Here is a 21,825-nt window from a genome sequence, read left to right on the forward strand (position 1 = left end):
CTTGGATGGTCTAGGTCCAAAGAGGAGGCCCACCAGGCATCTTTCTGAATAATCTTCTACTCTGCTCCTTACCTGATCTATTGTTATATGCAAATTCTAACATAGGAAGATAATCCTCCCATGAACTCTGTCTTTTGGATACATATGCTCGAAGCATATCCTCCAAAATCTGATTCACTCTTTCAGTCTGGCCATCAGATTGAGGATGATCAGAGGAACTCAAATTCAAAGTTGTTTCCAACTTCTCGAAAACAAGTTTCCAAAAATCACTCGTAAACTTAGAGTCCCTATCACTGACTATGTCCTGCGGTAACCCGTACAGTCTAAACAATTGCTCGATAAACTGCAAAGCTAATTGCGTAGCTGTAATAGTCTTCCGGGTTGGTAAAAATCTAGCCATTTTTGTCAAGCGATCTACCACAACCCAAATAGAATCGTGGCCTTGATGTGTTCTTGGCAATCCGGTAATAAAATCCATGGAAATACTTTCGCATTTATTACCTGGGATTTGCAAAGGATGCAACAACCCAGCCTGTCTAAAGCGTTCAGCTTTATTTGCCTGACAAATCTGACACTTGAGAACATAATCTTCTACATACCCTTTCATCTTTGGCCAATAAAAAGTGTGTTTCACTAATGATAGTGTCCTATGTACCCCAGGGTGTCCAGCAGAAGGGACGTCGTGACACTCCTTCAGAATCTTGGACCTAATGTCCGAGATCTGTGGTACACAAATTTTGTCATTACGGAATAGTAAACCATTCCGAATCATCCAACTGACCTCCTCCAGCCTGAATAGTAGACTGCTCAATCATCGAGTCTTGGTCAATCAATGAGCTCCCGTCCTGGATCTTCTGCCAAAATGGACCAAAATAACTATCAGTCCTGCAAAGCCCTCTCAATGACTGAAATAAGTCAGTAGAAATCTCGGTAAACGACAAAGAATTCACCTCTCTAATCCGACTAAGCGCATCTGCAATACTATTCCTGGACCCTTTCCGATAACGGATCTCAAAATCAAAATCTTGCATTAACTCTGTTCAACGAGCTTTCCTGCCTCTCAAATCATCCGCATCACACACATACTTGATTGACTGATGATCAGTCAATACCACAAACTTGGAGCCATATAAATAATGTCTCCAAACCTTGAGAGCATGAATCACAGCGTAAAGCTCCTTCTCAAGGGTTGGCCAACGAGATTGAGTGTCGTCTAGCTTTTTACTTTCAAAAGCAACCGGTCTACCATCTTGAAATAAAGCAGCCCCGATAGCATAGTCACTGGCATCAGTTTCAAGAACATAAGGCCGACTAGGATCAAGTAATGCTAAGATAGGTGCTTCCTTGACTTTATCTTTCAAAAGTCTGAAGGCCATATCCAAATCGTTATTCCAAGTGATAGGCTGATTTGACTTACGTCCACGACCTTTCAATAAGTCGGTCATCGGTAGTGTGAGCTGAGAGTACTCCCGTACAAATTTCCGAAGCAAAACAACAAAACCAAGAAAAGAACGAAGTTGTTTCACTGTTCGTGGTATAGGCCAGTCCAAAACCTTCTGAACTCGGTCATAGTCAATGCTCAATCCATCTCTAGTGATCTTGTGTCCCAAGTAAATGATGTCGGTCATAAAGAACTCACTTTTACTCAACTTAGCATATAGTCGATTCTATCTTAAAATAGATAAGACTATCGTGAGGTGTCTGACATGATCCTCAAGAGTACGACTATAAATCAAAATATCATCCAGGAACACCACCACAAATTTTCTCGAATGTTCACGAAAAAGATCGTTCATCATTTGCTGGAAAGTGGCTGGAGCATTGGTTAACCCAAAAGGTAATACCAGAAACTCGTAATGGCCATACCTAGTCCGAAAGGCGGTTCTTTCGACATGCCTATCATGAATACGTATCTGGTGATAGCCAGTACGTAAATCTATCTTCGTGAAATATTTCGCTCCTGCTAATCGGTCAATTAGGTCATCTGATCTAGGGAGAGGATAACGGTTCTTAATGGTCAGCTTGTTCAATCTCTTGTAATCTATACACATTCTCCAAGTATTGTCCTTCTTTCTCCTAAGCAACACAGGTGCACCCCAAGGTGATTTACTTGGACGGATCTGGCCCATCCTCAAATAATCTGCGAGTTGTTTAGCCAACTCATCTTCCTCAGCTTGGCTCATCCTATAAGGTGGAATACTGACAGGATGAGCACCAGGGATCAAGTCAATACGATGATCTACTGCCCGTTCAGGTGGTAAACCCGATGGTAGTTCCTTAGGAAATACATCTTGAAATGAATCAAGTATCTTCTGTAATTCTTTGCTTTCAAACACACTCACATCCATGGAAGGGATGAGAAAAGAAGAAAGTGGAATCAAGACACAATGGAAAGCGGTATACAAAGAAGAATTCATTATATTTCCAAAATCAATTGTATTTACAAGAGGTCCCTGAGAGGGATGAATACAATCACCTAAAATACTATACTTGGTGGCCCTATGCTGAAAAGAAAAAATATGACTAGACCAATCTATCTAGACGTCAAGAGTCTTAAACCACTCAATCCCTAATAACAAGTCTACATTTTCCAGATGCATAACATAGCATTCCAAAGTATCTTTGTAGTCCTGAATCTGGATTGGAAGCATCTCCACCTTGCGATCCCAAACTTGTCTGCCCCCGCAGGTAGACGTACCTCATAGGTATGGTCGCTGAGTGTCGTATCAAGACTCAATTTTTGCACAAGTTTGTAATTAACAAAGTTATGCGAACTCCCAGGGTCTAAAAGAATGTGAATTTTATGGCCATTCACTTCTCCATAAACTCGGAGAAGATCATGCATGCCAAATTTTTTAGAATTGAACAGACAATCAGAACAAGTACTAGGACGAGAAAGTACAGTAATTGACTTACTTGTCAAAGACAACTGGTTAGCTGCCTTTGGCTTGGGTCCTGCGTTTGACTTGGTATCCTTTTGCTTCGGGCACTCATTACGCATGTGTCCTTTTTCTTCGCAAATAAAACAACGTCCTTCCTACTTGAGCTTCAAAGCCCGAAGGAGTCGTTTCTTCTTCGCTGGTGTCGAACTTGTATTCTTCGAAGGTTGGTCCGAAGACTTGCCTTCAGTCGTGTTAGCCATAGGTGCGGAGAACTTTCTTTTATGCTTGTTCCCCTGCTCGATAACGGGTTTCGACTTGGAAGAGACCATCGTATCATCATAGATACGAGCTGAATGAATGGCCTCGTCCAATGTTTTACATTTGTTATTTTTAACCTGTAATCGGTACGAGTCTGATAAACCAGCTACGAAAAACCCCAAAAGAGTAGTGGGATCCATCTTTGTAGCTTTCATTTGCAAGTCACGAAACTTCTGGAGGTAGACCTCATAAGTGAGGTGTTGCGAGGTCATGGTCAAGGCTGAAAACCGGGCAACAACATCATAATCATCCTCTTTCTTGAGGAATTCTTTCTTGAAAATGTCTTCAAATTGTGCCCAAGTCGTTGGCTTCGGGTTCAGTTCCTTCCACCAAAGCAAAGCTTTACCGGACAGGAAACCTGCTGCTAACTGTATCTTCTTTCCATCATCATATGGATGAAACTGAAAGTGAACTTGCCACTTATGTAGCCAAGTGTCCACGATCTCCTTGGTTCGCTGCTTTTGCTCGCCCCCGAACGGTTCCGGAGTAATATTGGGGCTTAAAGCTGAAGCCAAGGTATCCATTCCCGAGAAAGTAGAGAGGGTAGTGGTCAATAGAGCGATGGAGTTCTGCAAAGCCTGCATCTGGGCTGCGATTTGTGCCTGACTTTCCGTCGAAGAAGCTTCGAGAGCTACTTTGAACTCTTGGAAATCTGATTTTGACACAAACTCGTCAAAAAGATCTGCATCAGTGCCTTCCGTAGCCGGCAAGCCTTCGCGTTCCACGAGGGACTCCAACTCTGATTCTTGGGTCGACATCGTGAAGAGGGTACGCGGAGAGAAAATTCGATCTTTGCACAATGAAAGTGCGAACGAACTCGAGAGCTTGAGAGCTTGAAAACTTGAGAACTCGAGAGATGTGTGGCAAGAAGCCCACTAGAGGGGGTTTATAAAGGTTTCCCAAAAGCCAAAAATCTCGAAAAGCTAGGCTTAGCTTTTGTGTTTTTTTTCGTGAATAAATATATACATATATATATATATTTATATATTTATATATTTATATATTTATATATATATATATATACATATATATATATATTAATATATATATATATATATATGGATATATATATTCGCTTTTCTTAACAAAAATAAACACCTTTGGAAACCTTGGAGAGGGGAGGACTTTTAAACCTTTTTTTTAAAAAAAATTTAAACTCCCCTAAAAAAAACAAAAACGAAAGCACTAAAAAAGAATGGTTTCCTTACGTTTTGTTTTTTCTTTTTTTCTCCTCCTGGATTAACCCGACGCTGTCTGCTGACGTGGAGGCTGCCGGCTGCTTTCTTGTCGTCGCCTGCACCTTCGCTCAAGTGCTGCGCCAACTTGCCCGCCAGCGTGCGCTTCGCCAGCCTGCGGTGCGTGGCCTGGGCGCCAACCTGCTGGAGGTGGACTGGGTGCCGGCTGCCTAGCATGAGTGCTGGCCCGCTTGGCCTGCCTGGCCTGGGCTGCCTGCGCTAGGCTGCGTAGGCCTGGCTACGCAAGCCTAGGCGCCTGGCTACCTGGCTACGCAGGCCTACATGGCCTTAGGCGCCTGCCTACAGGTTTTCTTGCGGCCCAAAACGCACACCCGCCAGCAACGCTTCAAGCAATTCTGCGCTCGCTCTCTCTCTCATGCGCCAAAAAGCAACGAAAATCAACATGCTTTTTTCTTCTTTTTTTTCCTGTTTTCTCTCATGCGACTACACAACACGACTCCCCTTCTTTGCAAAGCAATCAACCCTTACTAATCCTACCATCTCCCATCAACATGGGTTTCTTTGATGAAGAAAAACACATACAAAATCTGAAAACTGCAGTATGCACAGAAAAAACAGCAAGTTTTTTAACACATACCGTTCTTCGACCTCTTCTTCTCTACCTACCGACTTGCTCGTTCACGAGGTATGCTCTCATACCACTGTCAAAACCCCACGGATCCCCTCGTGATCGACCTTGGTTCGAAACTCGAATCCTGCAAACAAACGAACAAACAAACAAGCAAGGGGGTGCAGGCCTGACTCACCTCCCAACCATGACAGCCGTGGGCAAGCCCACAATCTTGGCTATCCCCACCGAGCCACGAGCTGAGCTAACTAGGTTGACCTACCGACCAATCTCCTCCTCGCGACGTCCCATACCGCCACGAAGCTGCCCTTGCGGGCCTCGAGATTGCTGCCGGCCTCGGCTGCATAAAGCAGGTGCACGTCTGCACTAGATCCAGGCTCCAAGACCATAGAGCTCTCACAAACTCGCGAGACTCTCTATATTACAATAACTAACCTTGGCCACCCTTTTATAGGTTCTTGGTCGGTCATCGACCGTCCACACTTGGCCGCCCGCCCGTCCATACTTGGGTGCCCGCCCGTTAGTATTTCCCTAACTCAGCTCGTCAATCAGCCTGCCTAGTTCCAAGCTTCCCCAAGCCTCGAAACTAGTCTTGCATGCGTATAGCACACGGTAGATACCCGCTGTGCACATGACACCTGGGAAAGAGCTTCTTTAACTGAAGTAGTCTTTTTGTCCCGAATGTTACGACGAGACATCAAGGCATAATTTACCTGTAAATGCTCCTTTGGCTGACATTTGTCACGAACTCTATGTGATCTTCGAGGCCCATCCTCTGTGGTCCACTCAGAGTGATACTCCATTACACTAGACTCTCGAATGGTATCCAGCAACCACTTCGATACCCGAACAAAATGCAAAGCCTCCTACTGTGCTGTGGCACATCTCCAACTTCGAGCTCAACCTCTACAACTGACTGAGACTGGATAGCTGGAACAATAGCCCGGGACTCATCCTCATACACATCTAGCTCTCCAAGAAGCGGTGGCTCCTCAACAGTCGAAGCTGGAACATGCTCATCAAAGACAACAACTTCATTTCGCTCTGAGTCATATAACCTGTAGCCTTTGGAAAGAGATCAGTTGAGAATATGGACAGCCCTAGCCATAAACTCTCCCCAAAGTGGACGAGGAAGGTCTCAATGCTCCAACATCGTCCTCGCCATCTCCACCACAGTCCGGTTCTTACGTTCAACTACTCCATTCTCTGAAGGTGACCCTGTATTGGCCAGCTCCCGCTTGATGCCATGCTCTGCACAAAACCGCACAAAAGCATTAGAAGAGAACTCCCCTCCTTTGTCAACCCGAACAGTCCTCACCTGCAATCCAGGCTCCTTTTCCACCAAACCATGCTAGTCCTTGAACCGAGCAGAGGCTTAGTCCTTATGTGGTGATCCACTCGGAGTGATACACCATTACACCAGACTCACGAATGGTATCCAACAACCACTTCGATACCTGAACAAAATGCAGAGCCTCCTACTGCGTTGTGGCACATCTCCAACTTCGAGCTCAACCTCTACAACTGACTGAGACTGGCTAGCTGGAACAATAGCCCGGGACTCATCCTCATACACATCTGGCTCTCCAAGAAGCGGTGGCTCCTCAACAGTCGAAGCTGGAACATGCTCATCAAAGACAACATCTCTACCGATAGCAACTTCATTTCGCTTTGAGTCATATAACTTGTAGCCTTTGGAAAGAGATCGGTTGAGAATATGGACAGCCCTAGCCATAAACTCTCCCCAAAGTGGACGAGGAAGGTCTCAATGCTCCAACATCGTCCTCGCCATCTCCACCACAGTCCGGTTCTTACGTTCAACTACTCCATTCTCTGAAGGCGACCCTGTATTGGCCAGCTCCCGCTTGATGCTATGCTCTGCACAAAACCGCACAAAAGCATTAGAAGAGAACTCCCCTCCTTTGTCAACCCGAACAGTCTTCACCTACAATCCAGGCTCCTTTTCCACCAAACCATGCCAGTCCTTGAACCAAGCAAAGGCTTAGTCCTTATGTGGTGGAAAATACACCCGTGTGAACCTGCTACAATCATCCACAATAAGCATGAAATACAAGGCTCCTCCCAAGGATGGGGTTTGCATAGCCCCACACAAGTCAGTGTGTACCAACTCCAGTGGTTTCAAAGCCCACTTGGTAGCCTGCTTCGGAGAAGACTCCCTATATTGCTTCCCACAAATGCAAGAACTACAATGTCCCTACCTGCTACCAACATCTAGCAAACCATCCACCATCTGGTCTCGAAAAGCCCGCTGCAGCACGCGTCCACATTCAAGTGGCCAAAAACAAAAATGCCACAAATCACTGAGCTGAGTACCTATAAGAGAAGAGAGTGCTAAGAGTTTGTAAATCCCATTCTCCATTCCGCCTTCCCAAACAACCTGGCCTGTTGCTTTGTCCCGAATAGCAACCGAATGCTCATCAAACTCCACCCGCATGCCAGTCTTGCAAACCTCATGCACTGACAAAAGATGAAAACCAAGGGATGGAACATAAAGAACTGGAGAGGAATGCTTCCCCCCTCTGCCATCGGGGACGATCTCCAACCTGCCCTCACTGTGAATCGAGATAGTGGACTTGTCACCAATGAAGATGTGACATGTTTGCCTCCAAAGGTCCTGTAACAACTCTCGGGAAGGAGTCATGTGCCTAGAAGTACCAAAGTAAGGAATCCAATCCCGAGTATCCCCAACGGTGAGACCACCGCCTCCCTGCTCGAAGAAGATGAAGCTCCAGTGTCCATAATCTCCAAGTGCACAAGAGCTGGAGTCTACGACTGCAACTGAGAAATCTGCACCTTTTTGGGATCACCCATGAAGAGAATTTTCTTGGAAGAGCAGATGCGAGTGATGAATCTTGCAAAGTCTTCGATGATGCGAGAGCACATCAACAAACTACAGGCTCTTCAGTAGGAGGTTCTTCAGGCTCGGAAGGAGATATCAGAGGACATGGCCATCACCTTGCTGTCTCATCTATCCCCTTATTACTCAGCTTTCTATTCTTCTTTGATCACCAGTGGGAGACTCAGCACCATTACTTGGGAGGAGCAAGAGAGAAGAGACAGTGTTGAACTCTACTATATATCACCAATGGGAGGCTCAACACCATTACCGCTCTTCCTAGATGGTTTTGGACCACGACGAGCGGTTTCTAAACCCTTCACAAGGTGGTGGTGCTGAGGCTTTGATTGACCAACGGTCGAAAGACCGCAACAACAACGACAAGGACAAAGGAAAGTCTTCACAAGCGAAATCTTCTGAGAAGAAGCCCGACTCAAAGCGTGATGCTTTGAAGGCCAAGTGGACCTATAACCATTGTGGCCAGAAGGGTTATTATTGGAGGAAATGTCCTCTCAACAGAGCAACCCGATTGTACAAAGAAGCCAAGTGCTGCCAAGTCCCTCGAGCCAGCGTCGTGTGTTTGATATGATTGATCACTTGGGGTGTTGAAAGAACGCACACGGGCATTGACACGATCACACAATTGTGCCTGGGCCTCCCGCTCTTTCTTAGTTGATAGTGAAAGCTCCTCCTCCAACTCTGGCCTTGGAACTCCAACCACAATGAAATCAGCCAAATCATAAGACTCCAAGACAGACTCCATCATTACCTTCCAAAATGCCATAGTTATTCCCGTCCAACTCTCGGTCCACCGAAAGTCGGGAGGGTGGGGATCGTCACATGTTTCTCCGCCATCTTGAGCGAATCTGCCATCTCCGGGGTTCACGTAGTCTTATGAAGGGAGGGTGGGTGGGAAAAAATTTGAAGAAGAGACTGCCTTTTCTCACAAGGTGGCTGTCCAGCAATGACGCTCGCTTTCTACCCGCTTCTCCACGTCCCGTACAGCCCAAATATACTCCAATCAGCACCAAAAACAGCAACCCTGAAAGCTCTCACTGTCTCCAAAAGATTCAAACCACCTGAGGCTCTAATACCATGTCGAAATGTGCAACGGAAAAGAGACAAAAATCAGAAAGCAAAAAACTGCAAAATAGCAAGAGAGGAGAGATGGTGTCGAACTCTACTATATACACTAGTATATCTGGTACAAATGAGTGGGGGGGCAAGGCCCACAATATATATGGCCTAGGGCAGCCAATCGGCGAATGAATAACAAGCCGACAGCCCCAAAAACAGCCCACAACTGGGAAAAATCTTGTCGGCCAGCATAATGACAAGTTGGCCAGTAGAAAAATAATGGGCCCCACCTGAGCAGCCAATCCTACACGCCGACAGGGAAAAATCAGCACCCCCACGACTAGAAAAAACTAGGAAAATGGACAATGGGGAAAAATGGAGAAAACCTCAACCAGGCGGGCACACCCACATCATTGGCCCTCACTCCCTACAGTGTAATATCCTACAGACAGGAGATGACTACTAATAGCTACCATCTTTCTTCCGAGACAGAAGAACAAGAGCACCCCATGGAGACTGACTAGATCGAACAAAAACCTTTATTAAGATAATCTTGCAGCTGCTAGTTGCTGAGCGATCTCGTCCTCCTCCTCCTAGCTAAACCAATAAGGTTGCCGGGAAACGGGATTACTACCAAGCAATAGCTCAATAGCATGATCAACGCCCCTCCCGATTGGCAGATCATCTAGTAACTCACTTGGAAATACATCACGAAACTCTTTTAAAATATCCTGCAAAATTTGTTGTTCTTTAGAAACTTCACTCCTTGAGATAGAATTACATTCACAATCGCATGATCTTAACAAAATTTTAATATTGAAAAGATCATGAAAACAAGATAGTTCACAATTAGGATCAAGAAGAGTTTTATATATATTCTTAGGTCAAGCTTGAGTCAAGTTTACGTCACAAGATCCACGGGAAACATCACCCCAGATTATATACACAGTTCACTGTCATGAACAAATGTTACCCTATGAGACCAATAATCCAACATCATCGTCTCGCTCTTATCAAAAAACTAGGATATTCCCAAGATCACGTCCACCCTGTCAAGGTTCATGATGTGGAAGTCCAAAGCCTCCCGCTAGCCCTGAATCTGAACTTCCAGCCTAGGTACCATTCGATCCCACACTTCCACGTCTGAACCGCTGGTAAGATTGATTACATAATGGTGATCACTTGCCACCGAGGGTAACCGAAGTGTCTGCACCAAACGTGAAGAAATAAAATTGTGAGTAGAGCCATTGTCAAATAGAATCCACACCCAATGGCCGCCAATAAATCCCTTAGCTCGAAAGAGATCATGCAAACCAAAGACAGACTCACTAATTTGACACCCCTTGCAACTACTATTGTCTAAATAATGAATTTCAACAAAACAGGTCACCGAGTTACCTTGTAGTTCTATAATCTGTACCAAGGTCTTGCCCCCCGAAGACTTCTTCTTCAGACAATCCCTATAGTGATGGCCGCGCTAGTTGCACTCGAAGCACAAGTTGTCCTTCTGTGCTTTCGCCAACAGTTCCTCGACGTGCGGTACAGACTTTCTCTTGCCTCTAGGGCGCCTCTTGGGATTGCATTGCAACAACTGACCCTCCTAGTATGTTGAAACATGCCCTCGCGTTCAATCTTTAGAGCATTTTTGGCTCTTGCATGAGGTATAACTACATGCTCACCACCTCTTTTGCAGCAAGGGTATCGTCAAAATTTTTGGCATCAAGGGAAATGTCATCGAAAGAATGAATATGGTTCCTAAGGACCTCATTCTGATAATTTGGTATAAGGCCGAATAAGTATAGCATGTATACCAACACAAGTGGTTCCTCAAGAGCCTTACAACAATGCACCGGGTCTTTAAACTCCATGGAGGAGTCGTCAAGAATCTTCTTTCCCATCTGCAACCTAAACAACCATCGGAAGTTATCAATCTTGTTTATAGAGACAAACGCAGCCTTAAACACCTAGTGAAAATCAGCCAATGTTGTAGGCTTTACACAGAGGTCCTTCCACCAGGCCACCAGGCCAACGCCTTATGTTGAAGCATGATCTGGATCTGACTAAGCATCAATGTATCTATACATATCAAAAAAGGTCATCCACTTCCTGAGCCAACTATCTAAGTAAAGCTCCTCACACTCCTTCTCACTCGAGAAAGGTTCAAGGTGAAAGGGGAGTTACAACAGACGAGGGTTACTATCTGTAGCTTGGGGAGCCTGGAAGTGTAATGTCAGAGGGCAGCGGAAAGATGTAGACGAATAACAAAAACCCTGAAGCACCAAGTGAGAGATGAGAAAACAACAAAACGCTGATGCACTAATTCTCAAGAAAAAGATGGATACAACCAGCCTGTAGGTGAGGAGACGTCTCCGTAGGCAAAAACCCTGAAGCACCAAGTGAGAGATGAGAGAAAACAACAAAACGCTGATGCACTAATTCTCAAGAAAAAGATGGATACAACCAGCCTGTAGGGGTGAGGAGACGTCTCCGTAGGCAAAGGGCTGAAGGGTGCTCACCAAATGGCCCAAAAGCGATGATGAAAGTGAGGGAAATGGGCAGTAATTCTCCATATGGGCTGGCCAACTCCTTTATAACTCCTACACGACCTGAAAAATAGGCATAAATGCCATAAAAGGGTGGGCAGCCCACTTCAGCCCACTTCAGAGGCCCAATAAAAATAGGGAAAAATAGGGGGGTGCCTAAGCATGGGAAGGGCACCTATAGACACCAAAATAGCCACCAACACGAGATGATATTGTCAGAATACGCAGCGGAGATGAGGACCAAATCTGGGAACACAAGAGCAAAAGCAAAAAACGCAGGCAGAAAAACAGCACAAGAGAGAGACAGATGTAGGCGTGTAACTCTGCTCTATATACACAAGAAGATCCCGAGATATGATACAAATGAGGTATGGGGGCTGGGGTCCTATATATACCTCCCATAGAGGGCAGTCGGCCAGCAACAGAAAAGCCCACGACTGCTGAATATGTCCCACGACTGCATAAATGCAGTCGGCCAGCTATCTGGTGCCAAAACCTGATCAAAATCAGTCGGCCAGCAGCCCTGAAGCCCACGACTGAAGTAGATCCAGTCGGCCAGCAAAAGGGTGCTCCTGGCATCACCTGGCAGCCCTCCCAAGCCTCAAAAAAATGGGAAAAAATAGGGGAAAAATGCGGAGAGTGGGGAAAAATGGGAAAACACCTCATAAGGGCGGGCACACCCACAACAAAGGCCCTGGTGTATAAAACTGGACAGGAGATGACTTCTAACAGATATATCCTAGCACGTAATTCCTGTAGCTGTCTCTATAAATCAAGAGTGGTGTAATACATGATTTCCACAGAAGGAGGTTGAGTAGGTGAAGTTGTAGTAGGAGGTAGAGGAGGTTGCTAATAACCCGTATACTGATTGTATGGTTGTTGAAGAGCATTGAGAGTAGACAAGGCATCACGTAAACCAAGAAGCTGAGATAGTACCTGAGATGCAACTGTCATATCCTTTAAGTAAGTTTCCATATCACCTAGGGAGGGGTGTTTTCCTCCATGGCTCGGATACCAATGTTACATGCACGGAAAGCTCTGAGTCTTCTTTCAGCCCTAAGCAACTGAATAGAAACCTTGATGCAAATCACAGAGAGAAGAGAGAGAGAGAGAGAGAGAGAGAGAGAGAGAGCTGTATTTTCAATATATTATATAGTACATAAAGATTGTACAAGACAATGGCCTTTGCCCCCCAAAAGAGGAAACATAAAGATGCCTAACTCGACCCTTGACCTGCCCCGACTATGAGAGGGGTAGATGATAACAAATGAGCAAAGACTTGCCTTTTATAGGCTTAAGGAAGCAAATCCAACCACCTGACTCTACAGGTCGGACAATATTTTGTATAGGACAATATTGGCTTGGATATCAGTCCAAATTCCCTAAGAATTAGCACTTAAAGTATCTAGGCTTAGCTTGAATTTCCTTGTTAGAACACAAGAGATTGTCACTCATGCTAGTTATTCTATCATAGATATTTTGCATAGGACACAGTTTTAGCTTGATAGAAGCAATCTTCAATACTGCCCAGAATGAGGATGCTTGTACATACTTAGGTATTGAAATACCTAATAGTTCTGAGATTTTGTGAACAGGAAAGCATGTTATGTTATCCCCTAAATATTAAGATTTTACCAAATCCTATTGTGGTAGGCAATTTAACTATGACTGACTCTAAGAGTTCAAGTTCATCCAACTTTCCAAGCGAGAAAGAGTGGAGATTGAGGATTTTACCTCGAGAGGTTGTTGTAGTTGAGGATTCTAGCTTTTAAGTTTTGAAGTAATAGAAGCTCAGATTTATTCTTGTATATGATCGTTGTATTTGGAAAGATAAGGCCGAGATTAACTCAATGTAGAAGTCAAGTTACTAGTGGAAATTTTGCAAACTTACTTACGAGGATGTAAATGCTTGAAGAGGGGAAGAATGTTGGCTAATATGTGATTAGGAGGCCCAAAAGCTTAGAAAGCGCACTGACTATAGTGGCTAAGGCTCATAAGTTAATAATCCCATAAGTTATGGCTTTTTATAAATCATAAGTGACTATATAAGTGGGATGAGCCTATAGAGTGGATTATTATATTGTCACATGACAAGATGGTCTAGGCCTAGGCCATGGATGCAATCCACTCCTGATCGTCCATCCTTGAAGCAAATGGTCCACCGAAGGTCCCTTATGACAAGTCCAGGCAGAATGGGATGCAAGGGCTAACTTGCGTGAGTCCATATGGACGGAGTGGGGCCTTACCCCCTATGCTTGGAGAAATCTTTTTGTACTCAATCTATGGTTGAGGGGCAAGCTACCCTACAGAACCTTAATGTGGATTAATATTGTGCAAGAATTCTTTCGCGGGAATCCTTGACAAGCTTCCCAACTATAACTACCTTCATCAAATCCGGGTCAATGTTGGAAATCACTGTTGCAGCCTCTTCTTGTAACAACACCAGCTAGCTCTAGTTTCAAAGGCCTAGCCCGGGTTAAGGGCCTAGACAACATTCCAAAAGACCTGGTTTAGACACCACATGGTGGACACGACTTAAATAGGTTTCGTGCACTGCCAAATAGGCTACATACATTTGTAAGCTAATATTCCCATATCTGATCACACTAAGGTTAAGGGAGATTCGACACCCTGTCCTTAGATTGTGGGCCTGAAACGGCACCTAAACAAGTCCACATGGGCTTGAGAGCTGCACCAAAACCTTTGGACTTTTGCAAAATCTAAAATTACCCTAGTCGGGTGTAGGGTCAATTGACCTGAGCTGTGACCGCCACCGGAGCCTATATATAGACAAGTAGTGCAGCTCATTCATCATTTGTGCATCATTTTATTCTCAATGCATACAACCTCCCTCTTTGCAGTTTTGTAACTCGCCATCGAAGCTCCTATCGACTGAAACCCGTGGGTGGAAAGCTGAAGCCATCTATTGTAATCATCTTTTGCAGCAGTAATTCAATATTGTTCTCCATCTATGTTCATTTACAAGTTGTGCTCAAGTTTTGTCTGTGAAAGATCCTGAACTTTGTGTATGCACATAGTTGGTCATTTCTTACTCTCCATGCTGCCCCTCCTTTTTACCCTCCCTTTCCTACCGGCCCTGCTTCTCAACTCTGCCCTCTCGCGACCTCTTGAAGTTGTGTGACCCTCTGGGTTGCCCACCTGCCTAGAACACACTCGCGAGCAACGTGACTCCTGTCACCAACCTGCCTGTGAACACCTGTATCTTTCCCCTCGTGCCTTCTCCTAGATTCCCTTTTCCTGTTCCACTCCCCCCTCCGGCCCCTCTTCTTCTCTTTTATTTTCTCTCGTTTGGTTCCTGACCCATCAATAACTCCATTGCAGCCTTCCCCAACCGAGACACCAATTGCATCCTTTTCAAACTTTCCGCTTCTTTTGATCTTGGTAGTATCACTTGAATCCATCATCCTTGTGAGCCAAATCACAGGAAGCAAACGAGCCTACACCACCCAAGAGAAACACTGCAAGCCGCCTGGTCCATGGCACATCACAGATATCCAGCCTACTGGATGGCGCTACTTCTTCATGGGTTTTGACTTTGAGGTCTTGGCTAGCAGGATCCTTAAGAGAAGCCCCCCGCATTATGCAATGTTGCTGCACATTTTGCTCGATGGTGACATGTCTTTGCACTCAACTCTGACCCTAACCTTGCTGTGATTATCTACTTTCCTCACCTGCCAAAGGAAACCACAAGGTTGGTCATCAATTGAGCAAAGTGGTTTGGAATCCCTGACGACTCCTAAGTCTACCCTTGCACTCCAAATGCCCCCTGTAAGCCCATTGTGAGCTCGGGGCCAACAACAAAATTCAGTAAGAATCGTCCAGTGAGACTGCTTGGTGAGAGTGTGACCTCATCATCAAACCTGGACCTGACTCATTGATCATACTTCAAACATTTTGAAATATGATAAGGATGACTACTGCTTTGGTAGTCACTGACCTCAATCGTGTAAAAGTCCCTCTCTACGCACCAAGATGCATCTGGTAGGCCATCAACATACATCCAAAAAGACGTTCTGTCATGGCAAGGATTCAAAGCAGGTTGAGAAAGAAAATACGCTCATCCCCATCCTGGAGTAGGACCCCACTGGGCCTTGCCGTGAAACGGAACCCCTGAAGAAACACATAAGGAATCATGCAAAAGGCCGCAATTGAAATGTAGAGCCCCCGAGTTGCATTGTCAACCAAAGGTGAGGGACCAAGAGGGGTATGATTCTCACATACCAGAAGATTGCTACAGCAAATGATGCAACCAGGGATAAGGTGGTGCTCCTGTAGCAAAAGGATATCAATGCCTCATCCACTAGACTTTGCTGCAACTCCTCATTATAGTCCTCTATAGGCATGCGCACATCATCAAATAAATGTGCAGGGTTTTAGTGGACCTACATGAAAACTAGAGTTGCAAACAACGAGCTGCCCTCCTCAAAAACAATGAAGGAGTCCATTGAAAGGTCTATCAAGCAGACCCTCACACTAAGATCACAAGGGCCTCTTGGTCAATTGGTATGAAGGACCCAAACCAGCTCCATGTGCAGGCGAGGTCTTGCCTGCAATGAGCGAAGAAAGGGACCCCAGTCTAGCACTAATTGGATGCTCTTTACACTCTGTGAACCACCTGGCAATCGCTGGAAAGGGGATGAGGTCCTCAATGGGGTGTAACAAACTTTCAGCCATGTTATTTACCAACATGAGGTATCTGATATGCCCGCTCCAGGCTATGTGATATGGTATCAAAGGTAGCATATGGCAGCCTCTGACACAGCAACATGTACGGCACGGATAAGAGGCAGAAACCCTAAAAAGGCAGGCATGCAGGAACAAATACAGAAGCAGAGAAAGTAGGGGAAACCTGTTCTCTTCCATGTTGTTGAACAGAAATCCATCTTGGGCAGAGGCCCGGGAGAGAAAAAGCTTCTGCTTCTTCTGGTTTGCTCGCCATTGATCTCTCCTCACTCGGAATATGAAGCAACCTCGCAGAGAAGCACTGTTAGGGCAAGAAGCTCTCTGCTGTAGGAAAGAAAGGCGGCTCACAGAGTGCAGTCTGAGAACCGTTTGCATTGCTTTGATCGTGGAGGATAGGGCAAAAAGCTTCGTCTTTCTGATCTGTTCACAGCATCATCCGTCGGAGTGCAGGGGGGGGAAAAGAAAGTGTGAAAGCGTAGAGGACGGCGACCTGGTTTCTATCCCAGACCACCTGCGGCAGAAACCAAAGCAAATAGGTACCGACATTTTGAATATGCTGCATTGCTGATAGCTATCCACAATCTCAGTGTCACCACCATGATCTGCAACAAGACATAGCACTTTGGGAGCTCATTGATTGCTTTTGATTGATTGGCGAATATCAAGATAGGGATCTTCTTTAATCCTCTTCAGTGTCAAGGGAAAAAAAAGTATTTTCCTAAAAAGTGGATAACCTTTTATCTAACAATCGTAATATTATTTATATAAAAAAAATTAAATCTCAAGGTTTTTGTTCTCTAACTTCTCAAGATCTAGAAGTATCTATACCTTCAAAGTTAAGGAATAAAGCAGATTGATTAGAAGTATCTATTCCTTCAAAGTTAAGGAATAAAGCAGATTGATTAGGAGCCATAAACATCTAGTGTTAGAGGCCATACATATCACAATTGAAAGAAATAATCATAGCACGCTTAGCATGCCTAAGCATAGTTCAATTATAAGTCCTAAGTGTGGGTGTTGTGGGGGTAATATTGCAAGCCATTTGTCGAGCATAGAGATGTAGGTAGTCAAGATGAGGAGATGGCAACTATGGCACCTTCACATGCTACCCTTCAAGATTTGACCTCCATGTTTGCCATCTTGGTGCTATGCTCTTGTAAGATCCATGAGTGCATGTTGCTATACACTCAATATCAAGGTTCTTATAGCTTTTACAAAAATCAAGCTTTTCAAGTGTTACAAATATATATAAGCTTTTCAAATTCAAGTTTTCAAAACTCAAAGTTTTGTAAGATTTTAAAACTTAAAGGCTTTCAAGAAACTATGTTCCCAAGAAAGGGCACATTTCTTGGTCTTAAAATTGTTTAGAGAGAAAGTGTGCCAACTCTTTAGCCATATGAAAATATGGCGGCTTTTGCCTTGTTAATATAAATAAAAATACTTATTGTTCCCAAAAAAGGCTATATATATATATATATATATATATATATATATATATATATATATATATATATATATATATATATATAACAATCATGCAAAAGTATCAAACTTTCCCTAAAGTGCATATCAAGCTTTTCAAGTATTCAAGAAAGATATTAAGCTTTTCGGACTCATTTTAGAACTCAAAGGTTTGCAGGTTTTCAAAACTCAAAAGCTTTCAAAAATAATGTTCCCAAGAAAGGGTACATTTCTTAGTCTTGAAATTTTTTTGGAGAGAAAGTGTGCCAGTTCTCCACAGTCATATGAAAATATGGTTATTTATATATGCATATATATTATAAATATGCATAATAGTGTGAAATTCCTACATTGCTTACACTAATGGCTTAAACATGGCTATACACTTAGTATATATCAAGGTGCTTAGAGATTTCACAAAGTTCATAGCAAGCTTTTCAAGTGTATATATCAGCTTTTCAAATTCAAGTTTTCAAACTCAAAGGCTTGGAAGATTCCAAAACTCAAGCTTTTCAAGGGTGTATATATATATATATATATATATATATATAGTTTTCCCAATTCAAGTTATCAAATTCAAAGGTTTTAAAGATTCTAAAACTCAAGCTTTTCAAGTGTATATATATAGATTTTCCAATTCAAGTTTTCAAACTTAAAGATTTGCAGGAATCCAAAAGTCAACAATGTTTCCAAGAAAGGGCACATTTCTCGGTCTTTAAATTATTTAGAGAGAAAGTGTGTGAGCTCTCCAACTATATGAAAATATGCTTTTATACACACACACACACACACACACATATACATATATATATACACACACACATTGCATACACTAAAAGCTTAAGCAAACACAAGCACTATGATGTGTGTTCTTATAAGATCCATGCTTGCATGTTACCGCACGCTCAATGTGCGTGTGTGTGTGCGCGTGTGTGTGTGTGTGTGTGTGTGAGAGAGAGAGAGAGAGAGAGAGAGAGAGAATATACATATATATACATTGCATACACTAAATGCACAAGCACTAGTATTTGTTCTTATAAGATCCTTTCTTGCATATTGCCACATATGTATATTGTTGTGTATAAGAGAGAGAGAGAGAGAGAGAGAGAGAGAGAGAGAGAGAGAGATCAAAAATTTTAATATCATTGTTTATTGATCAAAAATTTTAATATCATTGTTTGTTATTTGTAATTTTATCTCTTCCACTTGAATAATGTTCTTAAGTTCATTGTGTGTGTGTGTGTGTGTGTGTGTGTGTGTGTGTGTGAGAGAGAGAGAGAGAGAGAGATTTTAATATCATTGTCAATTAAGCCAAGAGTTATCTTTCAATGAGTGTACCCACTTGAGTTCAAAACCCATTGATCATTTGATATACTCAATAATAGTTGGGATTATAAACGTTAAAAAGAATCTTCTTCCTCCTCCTCCTCCTCCTCCTCCTCCTCCTCCTCCTCCTCCTCTCTCTCTCTCGTATGCGTGTATGCACATCCACAACTTGGGAAGGGCTTCTTTGTGTCATGAGGTTTATTTGTGTCTACATTCGGCCAAGAGTTTATATAAGTTGGTGGGGGGAGGAGGCTTATTTATACCTACCTCTAGGCATACCTCTGGGCAACAACTCGTAGAAGTAGGGGAGGGGCTTTGGGATCTCATGTGACTAGGGATGGTTTATCTCTCTTCTCTCTCTCTCTCTCTCTCTCTCTCTCTCTCTCTCTCTCTCTCTCTCTCTCTCTCTCTCTCTCTCTCTCTCTCTCTCTCTCTCTCTCATGGATTCCAAAGATTTTGGAGGATTATTCAATTAGACTGATTTAATTATTACATAAGCCGAATTCAAGTTTAGAATAGATATTGGTTTTTAACTATAACCTTCTAGGTGTACAAGAAATGTAAATTATATGGTTGAAAGGCTTAGCCTTTATTTGTATTGAAAATCTTAGGATAATTCAAGGCATCATATCATAATGTGTAAACTCACTTCACTCTATAAAAAGAGTGAAAGTATGATGTGCACCCTTGCTTTTTGCAAGAGAAAGTCAAGCCACTCCTTTGGTATTCTATTTTTGGCCTAAAGTGGCTGAACTAATATGATTATAAATACCCATGCATGGGAGGAAAGCCACATGCTGGGGGGGGAGGATTGCACCCAACGCTCGTGTTGATGACCTTGTATGCTTTTCTCCACTCTCATAGCTAATGAGATCTATATTCCGATGATGTTATTCTCATTTATTTCTTTTGTGTAATGCTCATATATATATGAGTATGCTTAATTTATGTTTTTGGTTAAATTCTACGAGAATTCCGTTCATGTTATGAAAGACGTTTCTTTACCTTGGGTAGCCTAACACCCTTGCATGAAAGCATGCAAGGGTGTGAGCCCACATCAAAGGTTAAAAAAACGCTAAGAAAAAAGCTGACAACATCACACTTGTGGGGCCACATCTAAGGTTTTAAAACGCTTTAAAAAAACCACTAATGACGCTAAACAACACTGAAAAAAAGCTGACGCTAAAAAAATGCCACACACGATGAATTTACCATAGCGGAAGAGCTGCGTGACCTTTCTCTCCTCGATAATCTACAGGTGAAGCGCTCAACAAGAAGGACACCGTTAAGTTCCACAAAGCGATGGGAAACTACTTGAGAATGCGCAAGGTAGAGACGACTAAAGTGCCAACAATTATCTTAGACAAGGCCAATGCTTTTTAGCATTGGCAAAATGATGGGACTAGTCAGAAGGCACTACTTAGCTTACTCGATTTCTTTGTCAAGATTAGCAACAAGCAAGACCATCTTGCAAAGGAATTATGGCGACTTCTAACTACTGGTTGGAGGATCATAAAGGTGCATCTAGAGTTTCGAAGCAGACTATTGTGGTGACTTCACTGAAAAGGATGCACGTGGCTTCTTGAATCTCAAGCTAGATTGTTTAGATGCGATGTGGGAAGAAGTCTACAAAATGTATAGAGGAAGAAGAGCTTATCTTTTGGATAAAGTGGCCGCTTATAGTGATGCTGATGACTAGGTAGGCGACCTTGAGGAGCTCAAAAGGTAATGCACATAAGGAGGTGTACAAGGGGATGAAGCCAAAGAATCTATCTCTCAAGGATGTCCTCCCCTGTTGGGATTGCGATGCCTACTTGTAGATTATGAAGGCATTATGTGAGTGTCAAGATAGGGTGATGGCATGAAAGGATTTTGTGGCATGAAAGGATGATAGGGTGATGGCATGAAAGGATTTTATGGCTTTGCCTTTTTGCAGCAATAAGATTGCATGATCGCTTATTTGCTACAATATACTGCATTATGGGGCCAAGTCCAAGCTAGCTGGAGATCTTAGGTGGTACAAGGGGAGTTGGCCTATTGTGATGCCATTATCGTGGGTCCATTTGGCTATCATGAAGGATTTGGTTGCCTGCTGGTCTGGTTGAAGTAGTGTTAATTGCCACACTTTTGCAAGTGCTTAGAAGTGATGGTCGGCATTTTGGTCCTTCATGTTGATTGTATGTATATTTCTTTTCTTATCGTCTCATGGACAAGGGTCGATAGAGGGAGCCATGGGGCTGAACCCCACCGAGAAGAACACCACATAAGTATAGATAGCGCCGATCACACTATAGCATTTGGAAACCGCATTCATGACAAAATTGCAAGAGGGCTTTCTGCAAGATAATATCTTGCAAACTTTTATATGCTTGAGAATCCCCAACTACCTCATGCACAAGATGTCTTGCTGAACGCAAGCAAGTACTCTCTCTCTCTCTCTCTCTCTCTCTCTCTCTCTCTCTGTCTCTCTCTCTCTCTCTCTCTCTCTCTCTCTCTCTCTCACACACACACACACACACACACATCATCATCATCAAAACCAAGTGCACTTCATGCTCTGAAGGTTGCAAAACAAGATTGTTTGGAAGGGCACGTTCTCCTATGTTTATAAATTTTAGGGAGGATTGTGCCAACTCCCTGCCATACTTTATGTATGGTTTTTTTAAAGCTTCACTCACACAAACGAGCACAAAATCCTATAACTTAATGAATGACGTGTAACTTAGATTTAATCGATGAGCTTGAAGCATGTTCTTATGTTCGATGGGGATTCGAAAGTACCTCGCAAATTAGAAAATTACAAATTCATTACCACATTTGAAAATGAGTTTTG

General features: G+C 43.4%; 1 protein-coding gene and 1 pseudogene across 1 annotated transcript in view; one reads left to right on the plus strand and one right to left on the minus strand.

Moving 5' to 3' along the window:
• LOC147624426 (protein ORANGE, chloroplastic-like) overlaps positions 1-16,821 on the minus strand; it is a 77,203-nt gene extending 60,382 nt beyond the window's left edge. The window contains exon 1 of the mRNA XM_086819421.1: positions 16,372-16,821. Within this exon, the coding sequence (XP_086675547.1) occupies positions 16,372-16,580 (209 nt within the window). The 5' untranslated portion in view covers positions 16,581-16,821. The remainder of the gene's footprint in view (positions 1-16,371) is intronic.
• A 473-nt stretch (positions 16,822-17,294) lies between these two features.
• LOC147624427 (uncharacterized) lies at positions 17,295-21,097 on the plus strand (annotated as a pseudogene).
• Positions 21,098-21,825: the final 728 nt, after the last annotated feature.

The sequence above is a fragment of the Cibotium barometz genome, chromosome 25 (genome assembly GCF_041138505.1).
Source record: "Cibotium barometz isolate CiBa-2024 chromosome 25, ASM4113850v1, whole genome shotgun sequence".
Taxonomy (NCBI): Eukaryota; Viridiplantae; Streptophyta; class Polypodiopsida; order Cyatheales; family Cibotiaceae; genus Cibotium; species Cibotium barometz.